At 47.5% G+C, this 22,550-nt stretch overlaps 1 protein-coding gene across 3 annotated transcripts in view; it reads left to right on the forward strand.

Moving 5' to 3' along the window:
• Positions 1 to 22,550, forward strand: part of LOC106565784 (protein NDRG3) — a 57,183-nt gene that overhangs the window by 23,500 nt on the left and 11,133 nt on the right. The window contains exon 1 of one of the 3 annotated variants that reach the window (XM_014133297.3): positions 17,244 to 17,461. The exons of the other annotated variants lie outside the window; for them this stretch is intronic. Within the exon in view, the coding sequence (XP_013988772.2) occupies positions 17,411 to 17,461 (51 nt within the window). The 5' untranslated portion in view covers positions 17,244 to 17,410. Of the gene's footprint in view, positions 1 to 17,243; positions 17,462 to 22,550 lie in introns of those variants that run through there. 3 annotated transcript variants of the gene reach the window in all.

Below are 22,550 nucleotides of genomic sequence, written 5' to 3' on the forward strand. Positions count from 1 at the left end.
GTGCTTTCGGGAAGATGGGCTGGGACTCTGCTGTCCTTGCTTCAGGGGGAAGCTGGTTCCACCATTGGGGTACCAGGACAGAGAAGAGCTTGGACTGGGCTGACAGGGAGCTGCCCTCCCGTTGGGTTGCGAGGGCCAAGAGACTACAGGTGGCAGAACGGAGTGCTCAGGTTGTGGTGTAGGGTTTGAGCATAGCCTGAAAGTTCGGAGGGGCAGTTCCTCTTGCTGTTCTGTAGGCAAGCACCATGCTCTTGTAGTGGATGCAAGCTTCAACTTGTAGTGGATGCAAGCTTTGAGTGCAGAGGAGCGGGATGACATGGGAGAACTTGGGAAGGTTGAAAACCAGGCGGGCTGCAGCGTTCTGGATAAGTTGCAGGGGTTTGATGGCACAAGTGGGGAGCCCAGCCAACAGCGAGTTGCAGTAGTCCAGATGGGAGATGACAAGAGACTGGTTTAGGACCTGCACAGCTTCCTGTGTTAGGTAGGGTCATACTCTATAGATGTTGTAGAGCATGAACCTGCAGGAGCGAGTCACTGCTTTGATGTTTGCAGAGATCGACAGGGTGTTGTCCAGGGTCACGCCAAGGTTCTTTACACTCTGGGAGGGCGACACTGTGGAGTTGTTAACCGTGATTAGAGGTCTTTGAGCGGGTAGGCCTTCCCCGCGAGGAAGAGCAGCTCCATCTTGTCGAGGTTGAGATTTACATGGTGGGCCGACATCCAAGCTGAGATATCTGCCAGGCACGCCGAGATGTGTGTCGCCACCTGTGTCAGAAGCGGGGAAGGAGAAAAGTAGTTGAGTGGCATCCGCATAGCAATGATAGGAAAGACCATGTGAGGATAGGACGGAGCCAAGTGACTTGGTCTATAGAGAGAAGAGGAGAGGGCCTAGAACCGAGCCCTGGGGGACACCAGTAGTGAGAGTATGTGACACAGATCCTCTCCACGTCACCTGGTAGGAGCGGCCCGCCAGGTAGAATGCAAGCCAAGAGTGTGCAGAGCATGAGATGTCTAGCCCTGAGAGGGTGGAGAGAAAGATTTGATGGTTCACTGTGTCGAAGACAGCGTATAGATCTAGGAGGATGAGTACAGAGGAGAGAGAGTCAGCATTGGCAGTGCGGAGAACCTCTGTGACACAGAGTAGAGCAGTCTTGGTTGAGTGACCCGTATTGAAGCCTGACTGGTTAGGTTCAAGAAGATTGTCCTGAGAGAGATAACGTGAGACTTGATCAGAGACATCATGCTCAAGTGTTTTGGAAAGAAAGAAGGGAAACAGGTCTATCATTTTTTACGTCAAATTAGGTTTTTTGAGGAGGGAGCGACTCGGGCCATTTGGAAGTCAGAGGGGACGCAGCCATTGGTCAGGGAAGAGTTGATGAGGGAAGTGAGGAATTGGAGTCGAGCAGGCAGGTTGTTGGGCGGCCAGACCTCACTAGTCACAGGATTTCATCTGGAGAGAGCGGGCAAAAAGAGGTCAAGGCATAGGGTACTTCTGTGTGAGTGGGACCAATGGACTCAATAGGCTGATTGAATGAGGAGTGGATGTCGTCAACCTTCTTTTCAAAGTGGTTGGCAAAGTCATCTGCAGAGAGAGAGGAGGGAGGGGGATTAAGGATGAAGGAGAAGGTGGAAAAGAGTTTCCTAGGGTTAGAGGTAGAAGGTATGACATTTAGAGTGATAGAAAGTAGTGAATACAGAGGAAGAGAAGGTAGAGAGGAGGGAGTGAAAGGATGATAGGTCCCCCCGGAAGTATAGTTTTCCAAAATGTTCGTTCAGCTGCCCGAAGTCCTGTTCTGTAAGTTCGCAATGAGTCACTCAGCCACGGAGAAGGAGGGGAGGGCTGAGCCGGCCTGGAGGAAAGGGGACAGTGCGAGTCATAGGATGTGGAAAGGGAGGAGAGTAGGGTCGAAGACGCAGAATCAGGAGACAGGAAGGAGAAGGATTTAGCGGAAGGGCGAGATGATAGGATAGAAGAGGAAAGAGTAGTGGGAGGGAGAGAGTGAAGATTGCGACGGTGCATGACCATCTGGGTAGGGTAGGAGGAAAGGGAGTCAGAAAAGGAAACAAAGTATTGATCAGAGGCAAGGCGGGGAAAGAGAGAGTTGGAAAGCAATTCATCGAAGGCAGACGTTGGGAGGCTGAAGTTGCCAAGTATGAAGAGCGGTGAGCTCTCGTCAGGAAATGAGCTTATCAAGGTGTTAAGCTCATTGAGGAACTATCCAAGGGCACCTGGTGGGCGATTAATGACAATAATGTAAAGCTTGAGTGGACAAGTGAGAAGAGAAAATCTCCAGTTAGGAGAAGTGAGTAGCACTCTGCCACCATGACGACCAGATGCACTTGGACTATGAGAGAAAACGTAGTCAGATGAAGACAGAGCAGCTGGAATAGCAGTGCTCCACCCAGCTCGCCTGGCACTGTCGGTGTCACATCTGCTCTTGCCACGCCCTCTAGTGCTCATCCGGTGTCTCCTTGATCTGCTGCCACTCCCACAGTGCTCTCTCCCTCTCTCTCTGTGTATGTGTGTGATTGTGTGGGCGGAGACAGGTGTGCTGGAGTTAGAGCAGAGCTCATCCGGTGTCTCCTTGATCTGCTGCCCCACCAGCTGCAAGCTGTTCCATAATCAAGACCTCTACAAATACTCAGTCCTGCCATTTCCACACTGCCAGATCATAATTTCTGCCCAGTCCGTCCATGTTTCTAGCCATTTGTTCCTGTTGTGCCTGATTTCCGTTGCCTGACCCTGTTTTCCTCTCCGCTACAGTTCTGCCCGCTCTGACTCTGGTCCCTGTTTCCAGTCCGACTTCTCATCAGTCCTACTAGTCTGTCCTGGATTCTCCACTCTACGCTCCCTTGGATTCCCCTCCGGACCTGCTTACCCTGTCCCCACACCTCTCGCTCCAGCCTCAGCCTCCACACATGGTTTCCAACAATCCGCCCGAGCTTCCCCTGGCCAGCACTCAATCTTCTCCCCGTGTTTCAATAAATACCTTGGTTACCTCATCCCAGTCTCCTCGTCTGAATCTGCTCTTGGGTTCATCTGTTCCGCTCCACGTGACAGTCGGTGGAGTTCACACTGTATGACCAATAGAACATACACTGAGTTTGCTGCTCCGCCCACTCAATCCATTCTATATTTTGTACGTCCTTTTGGTCTCCACGGGTAAACTCAGCCCATTTGGCCAGCAAGATCAATCTGTTATGTTGCATTCATAACATCTCGTAAATTCGTAAATACGAGCATAGAACTGGGAAAAATCCACTTGAACGCCCCTCCAACTAGTAATTGCTAGTGGGAAACTCGCATAGAGACGAGAACATACAGTAAATCAAATAAAATCTAAAAATCTAATAAAATGTTATTGGTCACATACATGTCTTTAGCAGATGTTATTGCGGTTGTAGCGAAATGCTTGTGTTTGTCACGCCCTGACCATTTCCCGACTGTGTTTTGTGGGATCTTGTTTTGTTTATGTGTAGTTGCCTGTGAGCACTCCAGAACGTCACTTTTCGTTTGTTCGTTTATTGTTTTGTATTTGCTGAAGTTGCACTTTATAATAAAGATGTGGAACGCTACGTACCCTGCGCCTTGGTCCAGTTCTTACGACGACCGTGACAGAAGATCCCACCACAATAGGACCAAGCAGTGTGCCCAGGAGGAGAAGGTATCCTGGGCTTGGGAGGAGATCAAAGAGGAGAAGACATCCTGGACATGGGAGGAAATCATGGAGGGACACGAAAGCCTTCCTTGGAAGCAGATGCAAGGAGATAAGGGAGGACAGCGACGACGCCGGGGTTCGCAGCCACAAGGAAAGCCCAAAGGACAGCCCCCCCAACAAAAATGTGTGGGGGGGGGGGGGGGGCATGCGGGGTGGTCGGTGGAGCCGAGAAGCGAATCAGAGCCAATCTGGGAGAAGAGGGAGAAATTGGAGGAGAGTAAATGGAGAGAGTCAGAGACCGTCAGTGAGTTGAAGGAGAAATTGGAGGAGAGAAATTAGAGAGTTGTTGTGTTGGGGTATGATGCACGACATTCGCCCTAAGGAGCGTGTTATCTGTTTGATGCCAGCTCTCCGTACTCGTCCTGAGGAGCGTGCTAGCACTCTGGTAAAAACTGTGCCAGCTCCACGCACCAGGTCTCCAGTACGCCTCCACAGCCCTGTACGTCCTGTGCCAGCTCTCCGCACTCCCCCTTGAGGAGCGTATCATTTATCCGATACAATTTGTGCTGGCTCTACGCACCAAGTCTCCAGTGCGCCTCCACAGCCCAGGACGTCCTGTGCCAGCTCCCCGCACTCGCCGTGCGAAGTATGTCATCGTTCCGGTAAGATTTGTGCCGGCCCTACGCACCAGGTCTCCAGTGCGCCTCCACAGCCCAGTACGTCCTGTGCCAGCTCCTCGCACTCGCCCTGAAGAGCGTGTCACCAGTCCGGTGCAATCTGTGCCGGTCCCACGCATCAGGCCTCCAGTGCGCCCCCCCAGTCCAGCATGTCCTGTGCCTGCTCCTCGCACTCGCCCTGAAGAGCGTGTCACCAGTCCGGTGCAACCTGTGCCGGTCCCATGCATCAGGCCTCCAGTGGGCTGAAGTGCGTGTCACCAGTCCAGTGCCACCTGTACCGGCTCCACGCACTAGGCCTCCAGTGCGCATCAACAGTGCAGAGCTTCTGGCAACGGTCCCCAGTCCAGAGCTTCCGGCAACGGTCCCCGGTCCAGAGCTTCCGGCGACGGTCCCAAGTCCAGAGCTTCCGGCGACGGTTCCCAGTCCAGAGCTTCCGGCGACGGTTCACAGTCCAGAGCTTCTGGCGACGGTTCACAGTCCAGAGCTTCCGGCGACGGTTCACAGTCCGGAACCTCCTACAACGGTCCACAGTCCGGAACCTCCTACAACGGTCCACAGTCCGGAACCTCCTACGACGGTCCACACTCCGGAACCTCCTACGACGGTCCACAGTCCAGAACCTCCTACGACGGTCCACAGTCCGGAACCTCCTGCGACGGTCCACAGTCCGGAACCTCCTACGACGGTCCACAGGCCGGAGCCCTCCTTTGCGCCGGTGCCCAGTCCAGGAAGGCATCCAGTCCATCTCCAAGGCCGGAGCCTTCCTCTGCGCCGGTGCCTAGTCCGGGCGCGGCGTTCAACCCAGCTCCATGGCCGGAGCCTTCCTCTGTGCCGATGCCCAGTCCAGGCACGGCGTCCAACCCAGCTCCAGGGCCGGAGCCCTTCTCTGCGCCAATGCCCAGTCCAGGCACGGTGTCCAACCCAGCTCCATGGCCGGAGCCCTCTTCTGCGCCTGTGCCCAGTCCAGGCACGACGTTCAGCCCAGCGCCATGGCCCGGATCCGGGGTCAGGGCGGGGGTTACGACCTGCACCGGAGCCGCCACCAACGCCACATGCCCACCCAGACCCTCACCTATTGAGTCAGGAGAGCCTTTTATTCTCTATATTGGTTAGGTCGGGGTGTGACTAGGGTGGGTAATCTAGGTTGTTCTATTTCTATGTTGGCCTGGTATGGTTCCCAATCAGAGGCAGCTGTTTATCGTTGTCTCTGATTGGGGATCATATTTAGGCAGCCATTTCCCGACTGTGTTTTGTGGGATCTTGTTTTGTTTGAGCACTCCAGAATGTCACGTTTCGTTTGTTCGTTTATTTATTTGTATTTGCTGTAGTTTCACTTTATAATAAAGATGTGGAATGCTACGTACGCTGCACCTTGGTCCAGTTCTTACGACGACCGTGACAGTTTTTCTATCTCCGTCAGTGCAGTAATATCTAACAAGTAATATCTAACAATTTCACAACATATACCCAATACACACAAATCTAAGTAAAGGAATGTAATTAAGAATATATATGGAAGAGCAATGTCAGAGCGGCATAGGCTAAGATACAGTAGAATAATAATAGAATACAGTACAGTCGTGGCCAAAAGTTTTGAGAATGACACAAATATTAGTTTTCACAAAGTCTGCTGCCTCAGTTTGTATGATGGCAATTTGCATATACTCCAGAATGTTATGAATAGTGATCAGATGAATTGCAATTCATTGCAAAGTCCCTCTTTGCCATGCAAATGAACTGAATCCCAAAAAACATTTCCACTGCATTTCAGCCCTGCCACAAAAGGACCAGCTGACATCATGTCAGTGATTCTCTCGTTAACACAGGTGTGAGTGTTGACGAGGACAAGGCTGGAGATCACTCTGTCATGCTGATTGAGGTCGAATAACAGTCTGGAAGCTTCAAAAGGAGGGTGGTGCTTGGAATCATTGTTCTTCCTCTGTCAACCATGGTTACCTGCAAGGAAACACGTGCCGTCATCATTGCTTTGCACAAAAAGGGCTTCACAGGCAAGGATATTGCTGCCAGTAAGATTGCACCTAAATCAACCATTTATCGGATCATCAAGAACTTCAAGGAGAGTGGTTCAATTGTTGTGAAGAAGGCTTCAGAGCACCCAAGAAAGTCCAGCAAGCGCCAGGACCGTCTCCTAAAGTTGATTCAGCTGCGGAATCGGGGCACCACCAGTACAGAGCTTGCTCAGGAATGGCAGCAGGCAGGTGTGAGAGCATCTGCACGCACAGTGAGGCGAAGACTTTTGGAGGATGACCTGGTGTCAAGAAGGGCAGCAAAGAAGCCACTTCTCTCCAGGAAAAACATCAGGGACAGACTGATGTTCTGCAAAAGGAACAGGGATTGGACTGCTGAGGACTGGGGTAAAGTCATTTTCTCTGATGAATCCCCTTTCCGATTGTTTGGGGCATCCGGTGTCACGGTTTTCGTCGGTGAAGGAGGACCAAAATGCAGCAGGACTGTGTTTGTTCATTTTGAACATTTATTAAATCAAAATGAACACAAAAACAACAAAACGAACTCAAGATATACCGACAGTCTTCTCAGGCTCATACATGCTAGACAAGAAACAATCTCCCACAAATACACAGACAAACACCCCCAACTAATATAGGACTTCCAATCAAAGGCAACACCACACAGCTGCCTTCAATTGGAAGTCCACCCCAATTAACCAAACATAGACATACAACCAGCTAGAATAACATAGAAATACGTAAACAAGGAACAGTGCCCAAAAACCCCGGAATACTTAAATCAAATGCCCTTTTTGAAAAAACACCACCCCGAACCACATAAACCAAATACCCTCTGCCACGTCCTGACCAAACTACAATAACAATTAACCCTTATACTGGCCAGGACGTGACATCCGGAATAAAGCTTGTCCGGAGAAGACAAGGTGAGCGCTACCATCAGTCCTGTGTCATGCCAACAGTAAAGCATCCAGAGACCATTCATGTGTGGGGTTACTTCTCAGCCAAGGGAGTGAGCTCACTCATAATTATGCCTAAGAACACAGTCATGAATAAAGAATGGTACCAACACATCCTCCGAGAGCAACTTCTCCCAACCATCCAGGAACAGTTTGGTGACGAACAATGCCTTTTCCAGCATGATGGAGCACCTTGCCATAAGGCAAAAGGGATAACTAAGTGGCTCAGGGAACACAACATCAATATTTTGGGTCCATGGCCAGGAAACTCCCCAGACCTTAATCTCATTGAGAACTTGTGGTCAATCTTCAAGAGGCGGGTGGACAAACAAAAACCCACAAATTCTGACAAATTCCAAGCATTGATTATGCAAGAATGGGCTGCCATCAGTCAGGATGTGGCCGGAAGTTAATTGACACATGACAGGGTGGATTGCAGAGGTCTTGAAAAAGAAGGGTCAACACTGCAAATATTGACTCTTTGCATCAACTTCATGTAATTGTCAATAAAAGCCTTTGACACTTACGAAATGCTTGTAATTATACTACAGTATTCCATAGTAACATCTGACAAAAATATCTAAAGACACTGAAGCAGCAAACTTTGTGGAAATTAATATTTGTGTCATTCTCAAAACTTTTGGCCACGACTGTATATACATATGAGATGAGTAATGCAAGAAATGTAAACATTATTAAAGTGGCTAGTGTTCCGTTTATTAAAGTGGCCAGTGATTTCAAGTCTATGTATATAGGCAGCAGCCTCTATGTGCTAGTGATGGCTATTTAACAGTCTGATGGCCTTGAGATGGAAGCTGTTTTCAGTCTCTCTGTCCCAGCTTTGATGCACCTGTACTGACCTCGCCTTCTGGATGATAGCGGGGTGAACAGGCAGTGGCTTGGTTGGTTGTTGTCCTTGATGATCTTTTTGGCCTTCCTGTGACATCAGGTGCTGTAGGTGTCCTGGAGGGCAGGTAGTTTGCCCACGGTGATGCGTTGGGCAGACTGCACCACCAAGCGGTGATACAGCCTGATAGGATGCTCTCAATTGCGCATCTGTAAAATGTTGTGAGGGTTTTAGATGCCAAGCCAAATTTCTTCAGCCTCTTGAGGTTGAAGAGGTGCTGTTGCGCCTTCTTCACCACACTGTCTGTGTGGGTGGACCATTTCAGTTTGTCAGTGATGTGTACGCCGAGGAACTTGAAGCGTTCCACCTTCTCCACTGCGGTCCTATCTACGTGGATAGCGGGATGCTCCTTCTGCTGTTTCCTGAAGTCCACAATCATCTCCTTTGTTTTGTTGACATTGAGTGGTTATTTTCCTGGCACCACACTCCCAGAGCCCTCACCTCCTCCCTGTAGGCTGTCTCGTCATTGTTGGTAATCAAGCCTACTACTGTTGTGTCGTCTGCAAACTTGATGATTGAGTTGGAGGCGTGCTTGGCCACGCAGTCATGGGTGAACAGGGAGTACAGGAGGGGGCTGAGCACGCATCCTTGTGGGGCCCAAGTGTTGAGGATCAGCGAAGTGGAGGTGTTGTTTCCTACCTTCACCACCTGGGGGCGGCCCGTCAGGAAGTCCTGGACCCAGTTGCACAGGGCAGGGTTCAGACCCAGGGCCTCGAGCTTGATGATGAGCATGGAGGATACTATTGTGTTGAATGCTGAGCTATAGTCAATGAACAGCATTCTTACATAGGTATTCCTCTTATCCAGATGGGATAGGGCAGTGTGCAATGTGATGGCGATTGCATCGTCTGTGGATCTATTGAAGTAGTAAGCAAATTGAAGTGGGTCTAGGGTGACAGATAAGGTAGAGGTGATATGATCCTTGACTAGTCTCTGAAAGCACATCATGATGACAGAAGTGAGTGCTACGGGGCATTTAGGTCAGTTACCTTTGCTTTCTTGGGTACAGGAACAATGGTGGCCATCTTGAAGCATGTGGGGACAGCAGACTGGGATAGGGTGAGATTGAATATGTCCGTAAACACACCAGCTAGCTGGTCTGCTCATGCTCTGAGGACGCGGCTAGGGATGTTGTCTGGGCCGGCAGCCTTGCGATCATTAACATGCTTAAATGTCTTACACACATTGGCCACGGAGAAGGAGAGCCCACAGTCCTTGGTAGCAGGCCGTGTCGGTGGCACTGTGTTATTCTCAAAGCGGGCGAAGAATGTGTTTAGCTTATCTGGAAGCAAGACGTCGGTGTTCACGATATGGCTGGTTTTCCTTTTGTAGTTCGTGATTGTCTGTAGACCCTGCCACATGACGTATGTGGCAGGGTCTACAGACAATCACAAACTACAAAAGGAAAACCAGCCATTTAATTGCGACTCCACTTTGTCTCTATACTGATGTTTTGCCTGTTTGATTGCCCTGCTGAGGAAATAACTACACTGTTTGTATTCTGCCATATTCCCAGTCACCTTGCCGTGGTTAAATGCTGTGGTTCGTACTTTCAGTTTTGCACGAATGTTGCTACCTTTCCACGGTTTCTGGTTAGGGTAGGTTTTAATAGTCACAGTGGGTACAACATCTCCTATTCACTTCCTGATAAACTCAGTCACCGTGTCAGTATATACGTTGATGTTATTCTTTGAAGCTAACCGGAACATATCCCAGTCTGCGTGATCAAAACAATCTTGAAGTATGGATTCCGATTGGTCAGACCAGCGTTGGATAGTCCTTAGCACAGGTACTTCCTGTTTGAGTTTCTGCCTATAGGAAGGGAGGAGCAAAATGGAATCAAACAAAGGGTGCAAACAAAGGATCCGCTTCGGGAAAGTCTTATTCCTGGTTATAATGCTAGTAGTGCTGGTGAGTTACCGCCACTCTGATATCCAATAGTTCTTCTCGGCTGTATGTAATAACACACAAAAAATTCTGGGCTAACAATGCAAGAAATAATACAGAAAAAAACAAAATACTGCAAAATTTCCTAAGAGCGAGATGCGAGGCAGTACCAGTCAAAAGTTTGGACACCTACTCATTCAAGGGTTTTTCTATATTTGTACTATTTTCTACGTTGTAGAATAATAGTGAAGACATCAAAACTATGAAATAACACATGGAATCATGTAGTAACCAAAAAAGTGTTAAACAAATAAAAATATATTTTATATTCTTCAAAGTAGCCACACTTTGCTTTGATGACCGATTTGCACACTCTTGGCATTCTCTCAACCAGCTTCACCTGGAACGCTTTTCCAACAGTCTTGAAGGAGTTCCCACATATGCTGAGCACTTGTTGGATGCTTTTCCTTCACGCTGCGGTCCAACTCATCCCAAACCATCTCAATTGGGTTGAGGTCGGGTAATTGTGGAGGCCAGTCATCTGATGCAGCACTCCATCACTCTCCTTCTTGGTCAAATAGTCCTTACACAGCCTGGACGTGTGTTGGGTTATTGTCCTGTTGAAAACAAATTATAGTCCCACTAAGCGCAAACCAGATGTGATGGCGTATCGCTGCAGAATGCTGTGGTATCCATGCTGGTTAAGTGTGCCTTGAATTCTGAATAAATAACTGACAGTGTCACCAGCAAAGCACTCCCACACATCACACCTCCTCCTCCATGCTTCATGGTGAGAACCACAGGGATCATCCGTTTACCTACTCTGTGTCTCACAAAGACAAGGCGGTTAGAACAAAAAATCTCAAATTTGGACTCCTCAGACCAATGGACAGATTTCCACCGGTCTAATGTCCATTGCTCGTGTTTCTTGGCCCAATTAAGTCTCTTCTTCTTATTGGTGTCCTTTAGTAGTGGTTTCTTTGCAGCAATTCAACCATGAAGGCCTGATTCACGCTGTCTCTGAACAGTTGATGTTGACATGTGTCTGTTACTTGAACTCTGCAAAGCATTTATTTGGGCTGCAATTACTGAGGCTGGTAACTCTAATGAACTTATCCTCTGCAGCAGAGGTAACTCTGGGTCTTCTTTTCCTGTGGCGGTCCTCGTGAGAGCCAGTTTCATCATAGCGCTTGATGGTATTTGTGACTGCACTTGAAGAAACGTTCAAAGTTCTTGAAATGTTCCGTATTGACTGACCTTCATGTCTTAAAGTAACCATGGACTGTGGTTTCTCTTTGTTTATTTGAGCTGTTCTTGCCGTAATATGGACTTGGTCTTTTACCAAATAGGACTATCTTCTGTATACCACCCCCACCTTGTCACAACACAACTGATTGGCTCAAACGCATTAAGAAGGAAAGAAATTCCACAAATTAACTTTTAACAACACCTGTTAATTGAAATGCATTCTAGGTGACTACCTCATGAAGCTGGTTGAGAGAATGCCAAGCGTGTGCAAAGCTTTCACCAAGGCAAAGGGTGGCTATTTTGAAGAATCTGAAATATATTTTGATTTATTTAACACTTTTTTGGTTACTACTTGATTCCAAATGTGTAATTTCATAGTTTTGATGTCTTCACTATTATTCTACAATGTAGAAAATAGTAAAATTAAAGAAAAACCCTTGAATGAGTAGGTGTGTCCAAACATTTGACTGGAACTGTGTATGAAGAATCAAAATTCCAAGATGGCGTAGCAGTCGGACGTGTGTTTTGTCTTGTCCCATCCTATCCCGTGTAAATATAGTTTTCCTCGTTTTTTTCATAAATATTTTAATCTCACTTTCCATCTACGGACTGAATATAGTCTCCTGCAACCAGCCTCACCCAATGTGGTACGGATCTGCTATTTTTATACTTTAGAACCGGAATCCCCATCAGCAGTTAGCCAGCTAACTAGCTACTAGCTAGTAGTCAGTTAGCCACTGCTAGCGGTCTTCACCGTTAATTCGGAGACCAGCCAGCCTCAGCTCGGTCAATACCTGCCAGTCTGCACAGCGCGATATCAACCCAGAGCATATCGGACTGCTTTTTCTCTACCACATCTACGGATTCCTATCGCAAGCTCTGAACCTTTCCACCGGATCATCACAGCTGGCTAGCTGCAATCCGAGTGGCTACTCCTGGCTAACGTCTCTGTCCTGAAGCAAGCACCAGTTAGCCTTGAGCTAGCCTCGAGCTAGGCCCATCTCCCGGCTAGCCGAAGAGGTCCACCAGTTAATTCTTGGGCTACAATACCTCTTTTGCCAATTGGCCTGGACCCTTTACTGCCAACACGGAGCCCCGCCGATCCATCACGACTGGTCTGCCAACGTAATCGTCCGAGGTGGTTTCAACAGGCTCTTCCGTTGTGACATCGTCGAAGGCCCATCTGCTAGCTGTCTGAATCGCCGTGTCTCCAGCTCGCTTAGCGTAGTTGCGACTACTGAATCGGCTCCCTGATTCACCTATTGCTACTCTCTGAACCCTATGATCACTCGGCTACACATGCCTCTCCCTAATGTCAATATGCCTTGCCTATTGCTGTTTTGGTTAGTGATTATTGTCTTATTTCACTGTAGAGCCCAACGCCCTGCCCAGTATGCCTTAGACAGCCCTTTTGTCCCACCCCCCCACACATGTGGTGACCTCACCTCGCTTAACTGGTGCCTCTAGAGACAAAACCTCTCTCATCGTTACTCAATGCTTAGGTTTACCTCCATTGTATTCATCCTACCATACCCTTGTCTGTACATTATGCCTTGAATCTTTTCTTTCACGCCCAGAAATATGCTCCTTTTACTCTCTGTTCCGAATGCACTAGACGACCAGTTCTTATAGCCTTTAGCCGTACCCTTATCCTACTCCTCTTCTGTTCCTCTGGTGATGTAGAGGTTAACCCAGGCCCTGCAGCCCCCAGCACCACTCCCATTCCCCAGGCGCTGTTATTTGTTGACTGCTGTAACCGTAAAAGCCTTGGTTTCATGCATGTTAACATCAGAAGCCTCCTCCATAAGCTTTTAAGTTTTATTCACTTCTTTAGCACACTCTGCCAACCCTGATGTCCTAACCGTGTCTGAATCCTGGCTTAGGAAGGCCACCAAAATCCTGAAATTTCCATCCCCAACTACAACATTTTCCGACAAGATTGAACTGCCAAAGGGGGCAGAGTTGCAATCTACTGCAGAGATAGCCTGCAGAGTTCTGTCATACTATCCAGGTCTGTGCCCAAACAGTTCGAGCTTCTACTTTTAAAAATCCACTTTTCCAGAAACAAGTCTCTCACCGTTGCCGCTTGTTATAGACCCCCTTCAGCCCCCAGCTGTGCCCTGGACACCATATGTGAATTGATTGCCACCCATCTATCTTCAGAGTTCATACTGTTAGGTGACCTAAACTGGGATATGCTTAACACCCCGGCCGTCCTACAATATAAGCTAGATGCCCTCAATCTCACACAAATTATCAAGGAACCTACCAGGTACAACACTAAATCTGTAACCATGGGCACCCTCTTAGATATCTTCCTGACCAACTTGCCCTCTAAATAGACCTCTGCTATCTTCAACCAGGATCTCAGCGATCACTGCCTCATTCCCTGCGTCCGTAATGGGTCTGCAGTCAAATGACCATACTCATCATCTTCAAACGCTCCCTAAAACACTTCAGCAAGCAGGCCTTTCTAATCGACCTGGCCCGGGTATCCTGGAAGGATATTGACCTCATCCTGTCAGTAGAGGATGCCTGGTTGCTCTTTAATTGTGCTTTCTTCATCATCTTAAATAAGCATGCCCCTTCAAAAAATGTAGAACTAAGAACAGATATAGCCCTTGGTTCACCCCAGACTTGACTGCCCTTGGCCAGCACAAAAACATCCTGTGGCGTTCTGCATTAGCATCGAATAGCCCCTGCGATATGCAACTTTTCAGGGAAGTCAGGAACCAATATCCACAGTCAGTTAGGAAAGCTAAGGATAGCTTTTTCAAACAGAAATTTGCATCCTGTAGCACTAATTCCAAAAAGTTTTGGGACACTGTAAAGTCCATGGCGAATAAGAGCACCTCCTCCCAACTGCCCACTGCACTGAGGCTAGGAAACACTGTCACCACCGATAAATCCATGATAATCGAGAATTTCAATAAGCATTTGTCTACAGCTGGCCATGCTTTCCACCTGGCTACCCCGGCCAACAGCTCTGCACCCCCTGCAGCAACTTGCCCACTTGCGCATTTTCTGAGATCCCCAAAGATTGGAAAGCTGCCGCGGTCATCCCCCTCTTCAAAGGGGAAGACACTCTAGACCCAAACTGTTATAGATCTATATCCATCCTGCCCTGCCTTTATAAAATCTTTGAAAGCCAAGTTAACAAACAGATCACCGACCATTTCGAATCCCACCGTACCTTCTCCACTATGCAATCTGGTTTCCGAGCTGGTCATGGGTGCACCTCAGCCACACTCAAGGTCCTAAATGATATCATAACCGCCATCGATAAAAGACAGTACTGTGCAGCCGCCTTCATCAACCTGGCCAAGGCTTTCGACTCTGTCAATCACCGCATTCTTATCAGCAGATTCAATAGCCTTGGTTTCTCAAATGACTGCCTGGCCTGGTTCACCAACTACTTCTCAGATAGAGTTCAGTGTGTCAAATCGGAGGGCCTGTTGTCCGGATCTCTGGCAGTCTCTATGGAGGTGCCACAGGGTTCAATTCTTGGGCCGACTCTTTTCTCTGTATACATCAATGATGTCGCTCTTGCTGCTGGTGATTCTCTAGTCCACTTCTACGCAGACGACACCATTCTGCATACATCTGGCCCTTCTTTGGACACTGTGTTAACAAACCTCCAAACAAGCTTCAATGCCATACAACACTCCTTCCGTGGCCTCCAACTGCTTTTAAATGCTAGTAAAATGAAATACATGCTTTTCAACCAATTGCTAGCATCACTACTCTGGACGGTTCTGACTTAGAATATGTGGAGAACTACAAATACCTAGGTGTCTGGTTAGATTGTAAACTCTCCTTCCAGACACACATTAAGCATCTCCAATAAAAAATTAAATCTAGAATTGGCTTCCTATTTCGCAACAAAGCCTCCTTCACTCATGCTGCCAAACATACCCTCGTAAAATTGACTATCCTACTGATCCTTGACTTCGACGATTTTACAAAATAGCCTCCAACACTCTACTCAGCAAACTGGATGTAGTCTATCACAGTGCCATCCGTTTTGTCACCAAAGCCCCATACACTACCCACCACTGCGACCTGTATGCTCTCGTTGGCTGGCCCTCGCCACATATTCGTTGCCAAACCCACTGGCTCCAGGTCATCTATAAGTCTTTGCTAGGTAAAGCCCCGCCTTATCTCATCTAACTGGTCACCATAGCAACACCCACCCATAGCACGCGCTCCAGCAGGTATATTTCTCTGGTCATCACCAAAGCCAACACGCCTTTCCTTCCAGTTCTCTGCTGCCAGTGACTGGAACGAATTGCAAAAATCACTGAAGCTGGAGACTTAACTAACTTTAAGCATCATCTGTCAGAGCAGCTTACCGATCACTGCACCTGTACACAGCCAATCTGTAAATAGCACACCCAACTACCTCATCCCCATATTGTTATTTATCTTCTTGCTCTTTTGCACACCAGTATCTCTACTTGCACATCATCATCTGCACATCTATCGCTGCAGTGTTAATGCTAAATTGTAATTATTACCTGCCTAATCTTCTACATTTGCACACACTGTACATAGATTTTTCTATTGTGTTATTGACTGTACGTTTTTTTATGTGTAACTCTGTGTTGTTGTTTTTGTCGCACTGCTTTGCTTTATCTTGGCCAGGTCGCAGTTGTAAATGAGAACTTGTTCTCAACTGTCCTACCTGGTTAAATAAAGGTGAAATAAAATAAAAAAAGGTTATCAGGTTTGATAGAGAAGGAGAGACGCTTACAGAGAATGATCTGTGTATCGCTGTATGCACCACTCTCTCACATATACTGATTCCAGTGAATGCATGCATACACGCACACTCACTCGTAGACGTGATTTAGAGCAACATGGATTGTTATTACAGTGTAATATAGACATTTGTCAATCTCTTTTGGATACAAATGTCTCTTTTGCAGCCCATCATGGTGATGGTTCTTTGGATGACCATGGGGTCACAGCTGGTTCATTGCAGAGTTGTTATTGAGCAAAATAATTACTGAATGCCTTCTTACTGGACAATGTGATGTTACAAAATCATATTGGTGCATTAGAAGCCTGAGATCATATTGATATTCAATGCAGACCTTCTTCCCTCAGAGCCCAAAATAGCTTCAGCAATTTGATGTTTCACTGCCACTGCCATTTGAGTTTTCACTCTGCAACAAGAAGATATTATTTTATCTTCATATGATTAGCCTGGTTGCTCATTGATGACAGGTACAGTGTTTAATCCAATTCTAGCCCACAAATTGAATCAGGATCAGACATTGATTTCAGAGCGCTGCTGCTGCTGAGCTGATGCAGAATGCACTGGAAGGAAGTGGTCAATCGTCAAAGTCAGCATCCCTTCTACAGCACCACTCTCTCTCTGTGACGTCAGAGTGCTGCTTGCCTCTTGGGCTGCCTGCATGCCTCCACTTAATACCCTCTCCTCTCTCCTTTCTCTCCTTTCTCTCTCTCGCTCTCTCTCTCTTTCTCTCTTTCTCTCTTCTCTCTTCTCTCTTTCTCTTTCTCTCTCTCTCTCTCTCTCTCTCTCTCTCTCTCTCTCTCTCTCTCTCTCTCTCTCTCTCTCTCTCTCTGTCTTTCTCTCTCTCTCTCCATCAATCCATCCATCCCCCATCCCTCTCCCCTGTTCTCCTCTAGCTCGTCCCCATTCTGCCCACCTGACCTGCTGAAATCCAATTAGAATAACTGGTACACAGCCCTGGAAGCACGGATGCGCTGTGCTTACCAAGCGCAAACTGCAGTCTCACTCACTCTGTCTCTCCTTCTATCTTCCGTCCTCTCGCTCTGCATCTTTTCCATCCCTCCCACTCTTATAAAAAATATTCACCCTTTCTGTCACTATCCCCTTTCCCTCTTGCTGGTCTAGCTGGTGCAGTTAGTCTCTCTAACTCCCCATTACAGTCTTGCGCTCACTCTCTCTCTCGCTCTCTCTCTCTTTCTCTCTCTCCCTCTCTCTCTCTTGCTCTCTCACTCTCCCTCCTGCGCTGCCTCCCTCCCTCTCTCCCGCCCTCATTGTGGAGATCTTTAAAGCTCCCAGCAGCACACAGTCCTCTCCTGCCTGGGAAACATGTCAGCCATTCTGGACCTGGACCAGATCGCATGCTCTGGGAATGCAGTGGTGAGTGCGTCTGACTGACACACCTCGCTGGGTTTAGTTTCACGGGGCTGGGTCAGGGTCTGGGTAGAGAGACCCTGGCTCTATGGGAGGGGCTGGTCTCCCTGGCTGGTTGGCAGAATACCTGCCTGCCTAACTGCCTCTTCTGACAGCCAGCTAAGCAGCTGAACCGTTTCAGAGTGCAGAGAGGCGTTTGTGCGGGTGGACACTGTATTTGTGTGTTTGAGTGCACTTACTGTCGAGACTGTTCGTAATTTGTGTGCTGGGGAGTACATGTTTGTGTGTGATTGAGTGCGTATATTTGTGCATGTGTGTGTTGTCAACATAGATGTTATTGTGCGTTGTAGGTGCATGTCAATATAATGGCATGAAATATGAATGTGCGTAAGCGTTCAGGAGTCTGAGCATACAGGAGAATATGGGTATGTGTCTGTCTGTGTGTGCTCGTCTCTGTACATACTGCATTTTTTGTGTCTGCGTTTGCCAAATCGTGAAGAGAAAATAGCTATTTTCTCTGTACAGATCAGTGGTGACAGACACCAGCTAAACAGGCCTTGCGATCCCTGTGTATGTATCCATATGAACTGCAACAGTCTGACAGTGAAAAGGAACTGATCTTTCACCCACATAGCAACAACAGATGTGTAGTCTGAAAGATATCCCACAAGTGCCTTTCCAGGCTAAATGCTGTTTTCAACCCCATGACATAGACAGGCTCTCTCTGGTCTTGAATTGCCAAAATAAAGGAAACACCAACATAAAGTGTCTTAATAGGGTGTTGGGCCACCATGAGCCAGAACAGCTTCAATGCGCCTTGGCATAGAAGTGTCTGGGACTCTATTGGAGGGATGCGACACCATTCTTCCATGAGAAATGCCATCATTTGGTGCTTTGTTGATGGTGGTGGAAAACGCTGTCTCAGGCGCCGCTCCAGAATCTCCCATAAGTGTTCAATTGAGTTGAGATCTGGTGACTGAGACAGACAGACACACACCCTTGGCAGGAAAAGGTGAGGCATGACACATTACTCTGCCTTTTCACTTTCCCTCACCTTTTCCTTCTCTCTCTCCTCACCCTCTCTCTTCTCACCCTTTCTCTCCTCACCCTCTCTATCCTCTCCCTCTCTATCCTCACCCTCTCTCTCCTCTCACCTCCTCCTCCGTCTCCCTCTCCTCATTATTTCCCTCTTTTCCTTCTCTGTGTGACTGTGTTTCCGTCTTTGGCAAATTCCTCTGGATGTCACTGCAGACACCTCTCAGCTTAGCCCTCCATCTGTTATAGATCGTTATCAGCCATCTCTGACAATACACAAACCTAAACCACACATTAACATTTTCCTCCATATTCTATGAAGTTTGTCTAAACCCCCATTGCAGAAGCCTAGTTCCACTGTTGTTAATTAAGGGTAAAAGGGTCGCAGCAGCCATTGCAGTGCTCACTACTCTTCCCCCTCCCTGTCCAGGCCAGCAGCCCCACCCCAGGTCTGTTTGCATCTGAGGCTCAACTGCGGTGTGTGTGTGCGTGTGTGTGTAAAGGGATAGAGGTGAAGGGAAGAAGAAAAACAGAGTGTGAGCATGTCTTACTCCTAGATAGATCAATACTACCCAAAGACAAGGATCTGAGGTACACTACATGACCAAAGGTATGTGGACATATGCTTGTCAAATATCTCATTCCAAAATCATGAGCATTAATATGGAGTTGGTCCCCCCTTTGCTGCTATAACATCCACTCTTCTGGGAAGGCTTTCCACTAGATGTTGGAAAATTGCTGCAGGGACTTGCTTCCATTCAGCCACAAGAGCATTAGTGAGGTTAGACACTGATGTTGGGCGATTAGGCCTGGCTCGCAGTTGGCGTTCCAATTCATCCCAAAGGTGTTCGATGGGGTTGAGGTCAGGGCTCTGTGCAGGCCAGTCAAGTTCTTCCACACCAATCTCGAAAACCACTTCTGTTTGGACCTCGCTTTGTGCACGAGGGCATTGTCATGCTGAAACAGGAAAGGGCCTTCCCCAAACTGTTGCCACAAAGTTGGAAGTGCAGAATCGTCCAGAATGTAATTGAATGCTGAAGCGTTAAGATCTCCCTTCACTGGAACTAAGGGCCCGAACCATGAAAAACAGCCCCAGACCATTATTCCTCCTCCACCAAATGTTACAGTTGGCACTATGCATTGGGGCAGGTCGTGTTCTCCTGGCGTTCGCCAAACCCAACATTTGTCCGTCGGACTGCCAGGTGGTGAAGCGTGATTCATCACTCCAGAGAACGCGTTTCCACTACTCCAGAGTCCAATGGTGGCGAGCTTTAAACCACTCCAGCCTACGCTTGGCATTGCACATGGTGTGCGGCTGCTCAACCCATTTCATGAAGCTCCCGACGAACAGTTCTTGTGCTGACGTTGTTTCCAGAGGCAGTTTGGAACTCGGTAGTGAGTGTTGTAAGCGAGGACAGAATATTTTTATGCGTTTCAGCACTCGGCGGTCCCATTCTGTGAGCTTCTGTGGTCTACTACTTCGCAGCTGAGCCATTGTTACTCCTAGACGTTTTCACTTCACAATAACAGCACTTACAGTTTACCGGGGCAGCTCTAGCAGGGCAGAAATGTGACGAACTGACTTGTTGAAAAAGTGGCATCCTATGATGGAGCAGTAAGGCCATTCTACTGCCAATGTTTGTCTATGGAGATTGCATGGCGGTGTGCTCGATTTTATACACATGTCAGCAACGGGTGTGGCAGAAATAGCCAAATCCACTCATTTGAAGGGGTGTCCACATACTTTTTAATATATACTGTAGATGACTGGATCTGAAGTAGATGACTGGATCTGAGGTAGATGACTGGATCTGAGGCAGATGACTGGATCTGAGGCAGATGACTGGATCTGAGGCAGATGACTGGATCTGAGGCAGATGACTGGATCTGAGGTAGATGACTGGATCTGAGGCAGATGACTGGATCTGAGGCAGATGACTGGATCTGAGGCAGATGATGTGTTTAACTTAACTTCTGGGGACCAGAAGTCCCCACAAGAATAGTAAACTAACAAAAATGTTACCAACTGGGCACATTTTGTTAGTACCCACAAGGTCAAATGCTATTACTAGTTGGAATTAGTGTTAGGGTTAGAATTAGGTTTAGAGTTAGGTTCAGGGTTAGTGTTAAGGTTAGCTTTTGGGGTTAAGGTTAGGGTAAGGGTTAGAGTTAGGTTTAGGTTTAGGGTTAGGGAAAATTCATTTTGAATGGGACTGAATTGTATGTCCCAACAAGGTTAGTTTTCCAAGACGGGGGGGGTGTGTGTGTGTGTGTGTGTGTGTGTGTGTGTGTGTGTGTGTGTGTGTGTGTGTGTGTGTGTGTGTGTGTGTGTGTGTGTGTGTGTGTGTGTGTGTGTGGTGTGTGTGTGTGTGTGTGTGTATTGGTGTTGTGTGTGTGTGTGTGTCTGTGTGTTGGTGTTGTGTGTGAGTTCAAGTCTGCGTCTGGGTGTGTGTGTGTGTGTATTCATCCCATTTATTTGAATAATTGTTGTTTCCCCACTCATTGTGTCCTTGTTGCTATCCTCTTCTTAAACCCTAAAAACTCTCCTTCTGCAGCAACACAGAAGGGACTGTTTCAATTTTTAAAGTTATTCTTATTTTTTATACTACGTTCATATGTACAACAGATAATAGTAAAGGCATTAACCTGTTGCATGTGTCTTCATGTTTCTGTTCTGCTGTTTGTGTCTCCACTCTGTGAGTGTCTGGTTGATTATTACTGCATGTACTTGTCTCTGTCATTTCATTGAAGTCTTAATCTGACAATAACCTCATATTAGTGCATTTTAAAGCATAGAAAATGGCTGGTATGTCTGATTGAGATCTCAGACAGAGATACTGCTGCCTTGTCCTTGACAGGAAGGTTTAACCTTCACCATCTCCAGAGGAACTTTGATAGCCACCATTCTCATTTCTAAAATGGTGCCTGCTGCAGTATTCCCAGCCCTGATTCTGAGCAGAGGAGTCTCCCCTCTCTCTCTCTCTCTTTCTCTCTCTCTCTCTCTCTCTCTCTCTCTCTCTCTCTCTCTCTCTCTCTCTCTCTCTCTCTCTCTCTCTCTCTCTCTCTCTTTCTCTCTTTCTTTCTTTATTATTGATGACCACTGGGCCCTGAGACTAGGCCCAGCACTCCCTCATGCTGTTAAACACACACTCACACTCAGATACGCAGTCCCAAGTCATGCCGACCTTGCGCCGTGTTGGGGTGTGTGACGTCAGCAGATTCTGCTGTCACGAGTCTAGAAAGGTCCAGGATAGGTCTGTAGAACGTTTGGAGGCATGCCTGGGAATGATGCTGTTATTTTCTTGGTGTGTTACATCCCTTCCTGTTTCAAGTCATGATATCGATGAAGCTCAGTAAGATGGTAATTTATTGCTGTCTCATCTTTTTGGGCCTAATTTGCCCTACTCACCAAGACTCATTTACACTGACAACTTAATGCACCGACTTGGGATCATAATGTTATGGATGGCTGTAGTCTCTGTAGTCTCTTATAAAGATATTTCCGCACAGAGAGAGGCATAGAGAGAAATGAAGGCAGTTACAGTGTCTGAATTTTAATAGCGGAGGGTTACTCCTCCCTGCAGTGGCAGCTTTCAGAGAAGGCGATGATTCTAGATTTTTGCACAGTCATACCTCGGGAGCAGTGCATTTTAAAATCTCCAAGGGAACCAGCTGATCCTCTGCCCAGTGCTAACTCTCAGCTCCTCCTTGTCCCATCTGAGAGGGCTCTGGAAAGGAGACAGGAAGCTCTGTAGTCTGTACATACTCAATCATAAGTACTCACACATGATTGGATTTTCAATTTGTTTGGCATTTATTGTCTTTCTCATATCTGATTAATGATGTAGTAAGCTATTATTAGAATATGATCCATACATCTCTGTCCACATCCCACCCACTCCAGAGCCCCAACACAGACCCAGAGGCTCTTTGTGTAGATTGAAAAAGATTGGGTATGGAAAAACAATGTTTAAAATATCCTAGACCTCAAGGGCCTATTGGATCTGTCTGGCCACCAGGATGTCTCCCTCCCTACTTCCATACTGTTTACATCTGTCTA

This window comes from Salmo salar, chromosome 12, assembly GCF_965601325.2.
Source record: "Salmo salar chromosome 12, fSalSal1, whole genome shotgun sequence".
In the NCBI taxonomy this organism is placed as follows: Eukaryota; Metazoa; Chordata; class Actinopteri; order Salmoniformes; family Salmonidae; genus Salmo; species Salmo salar.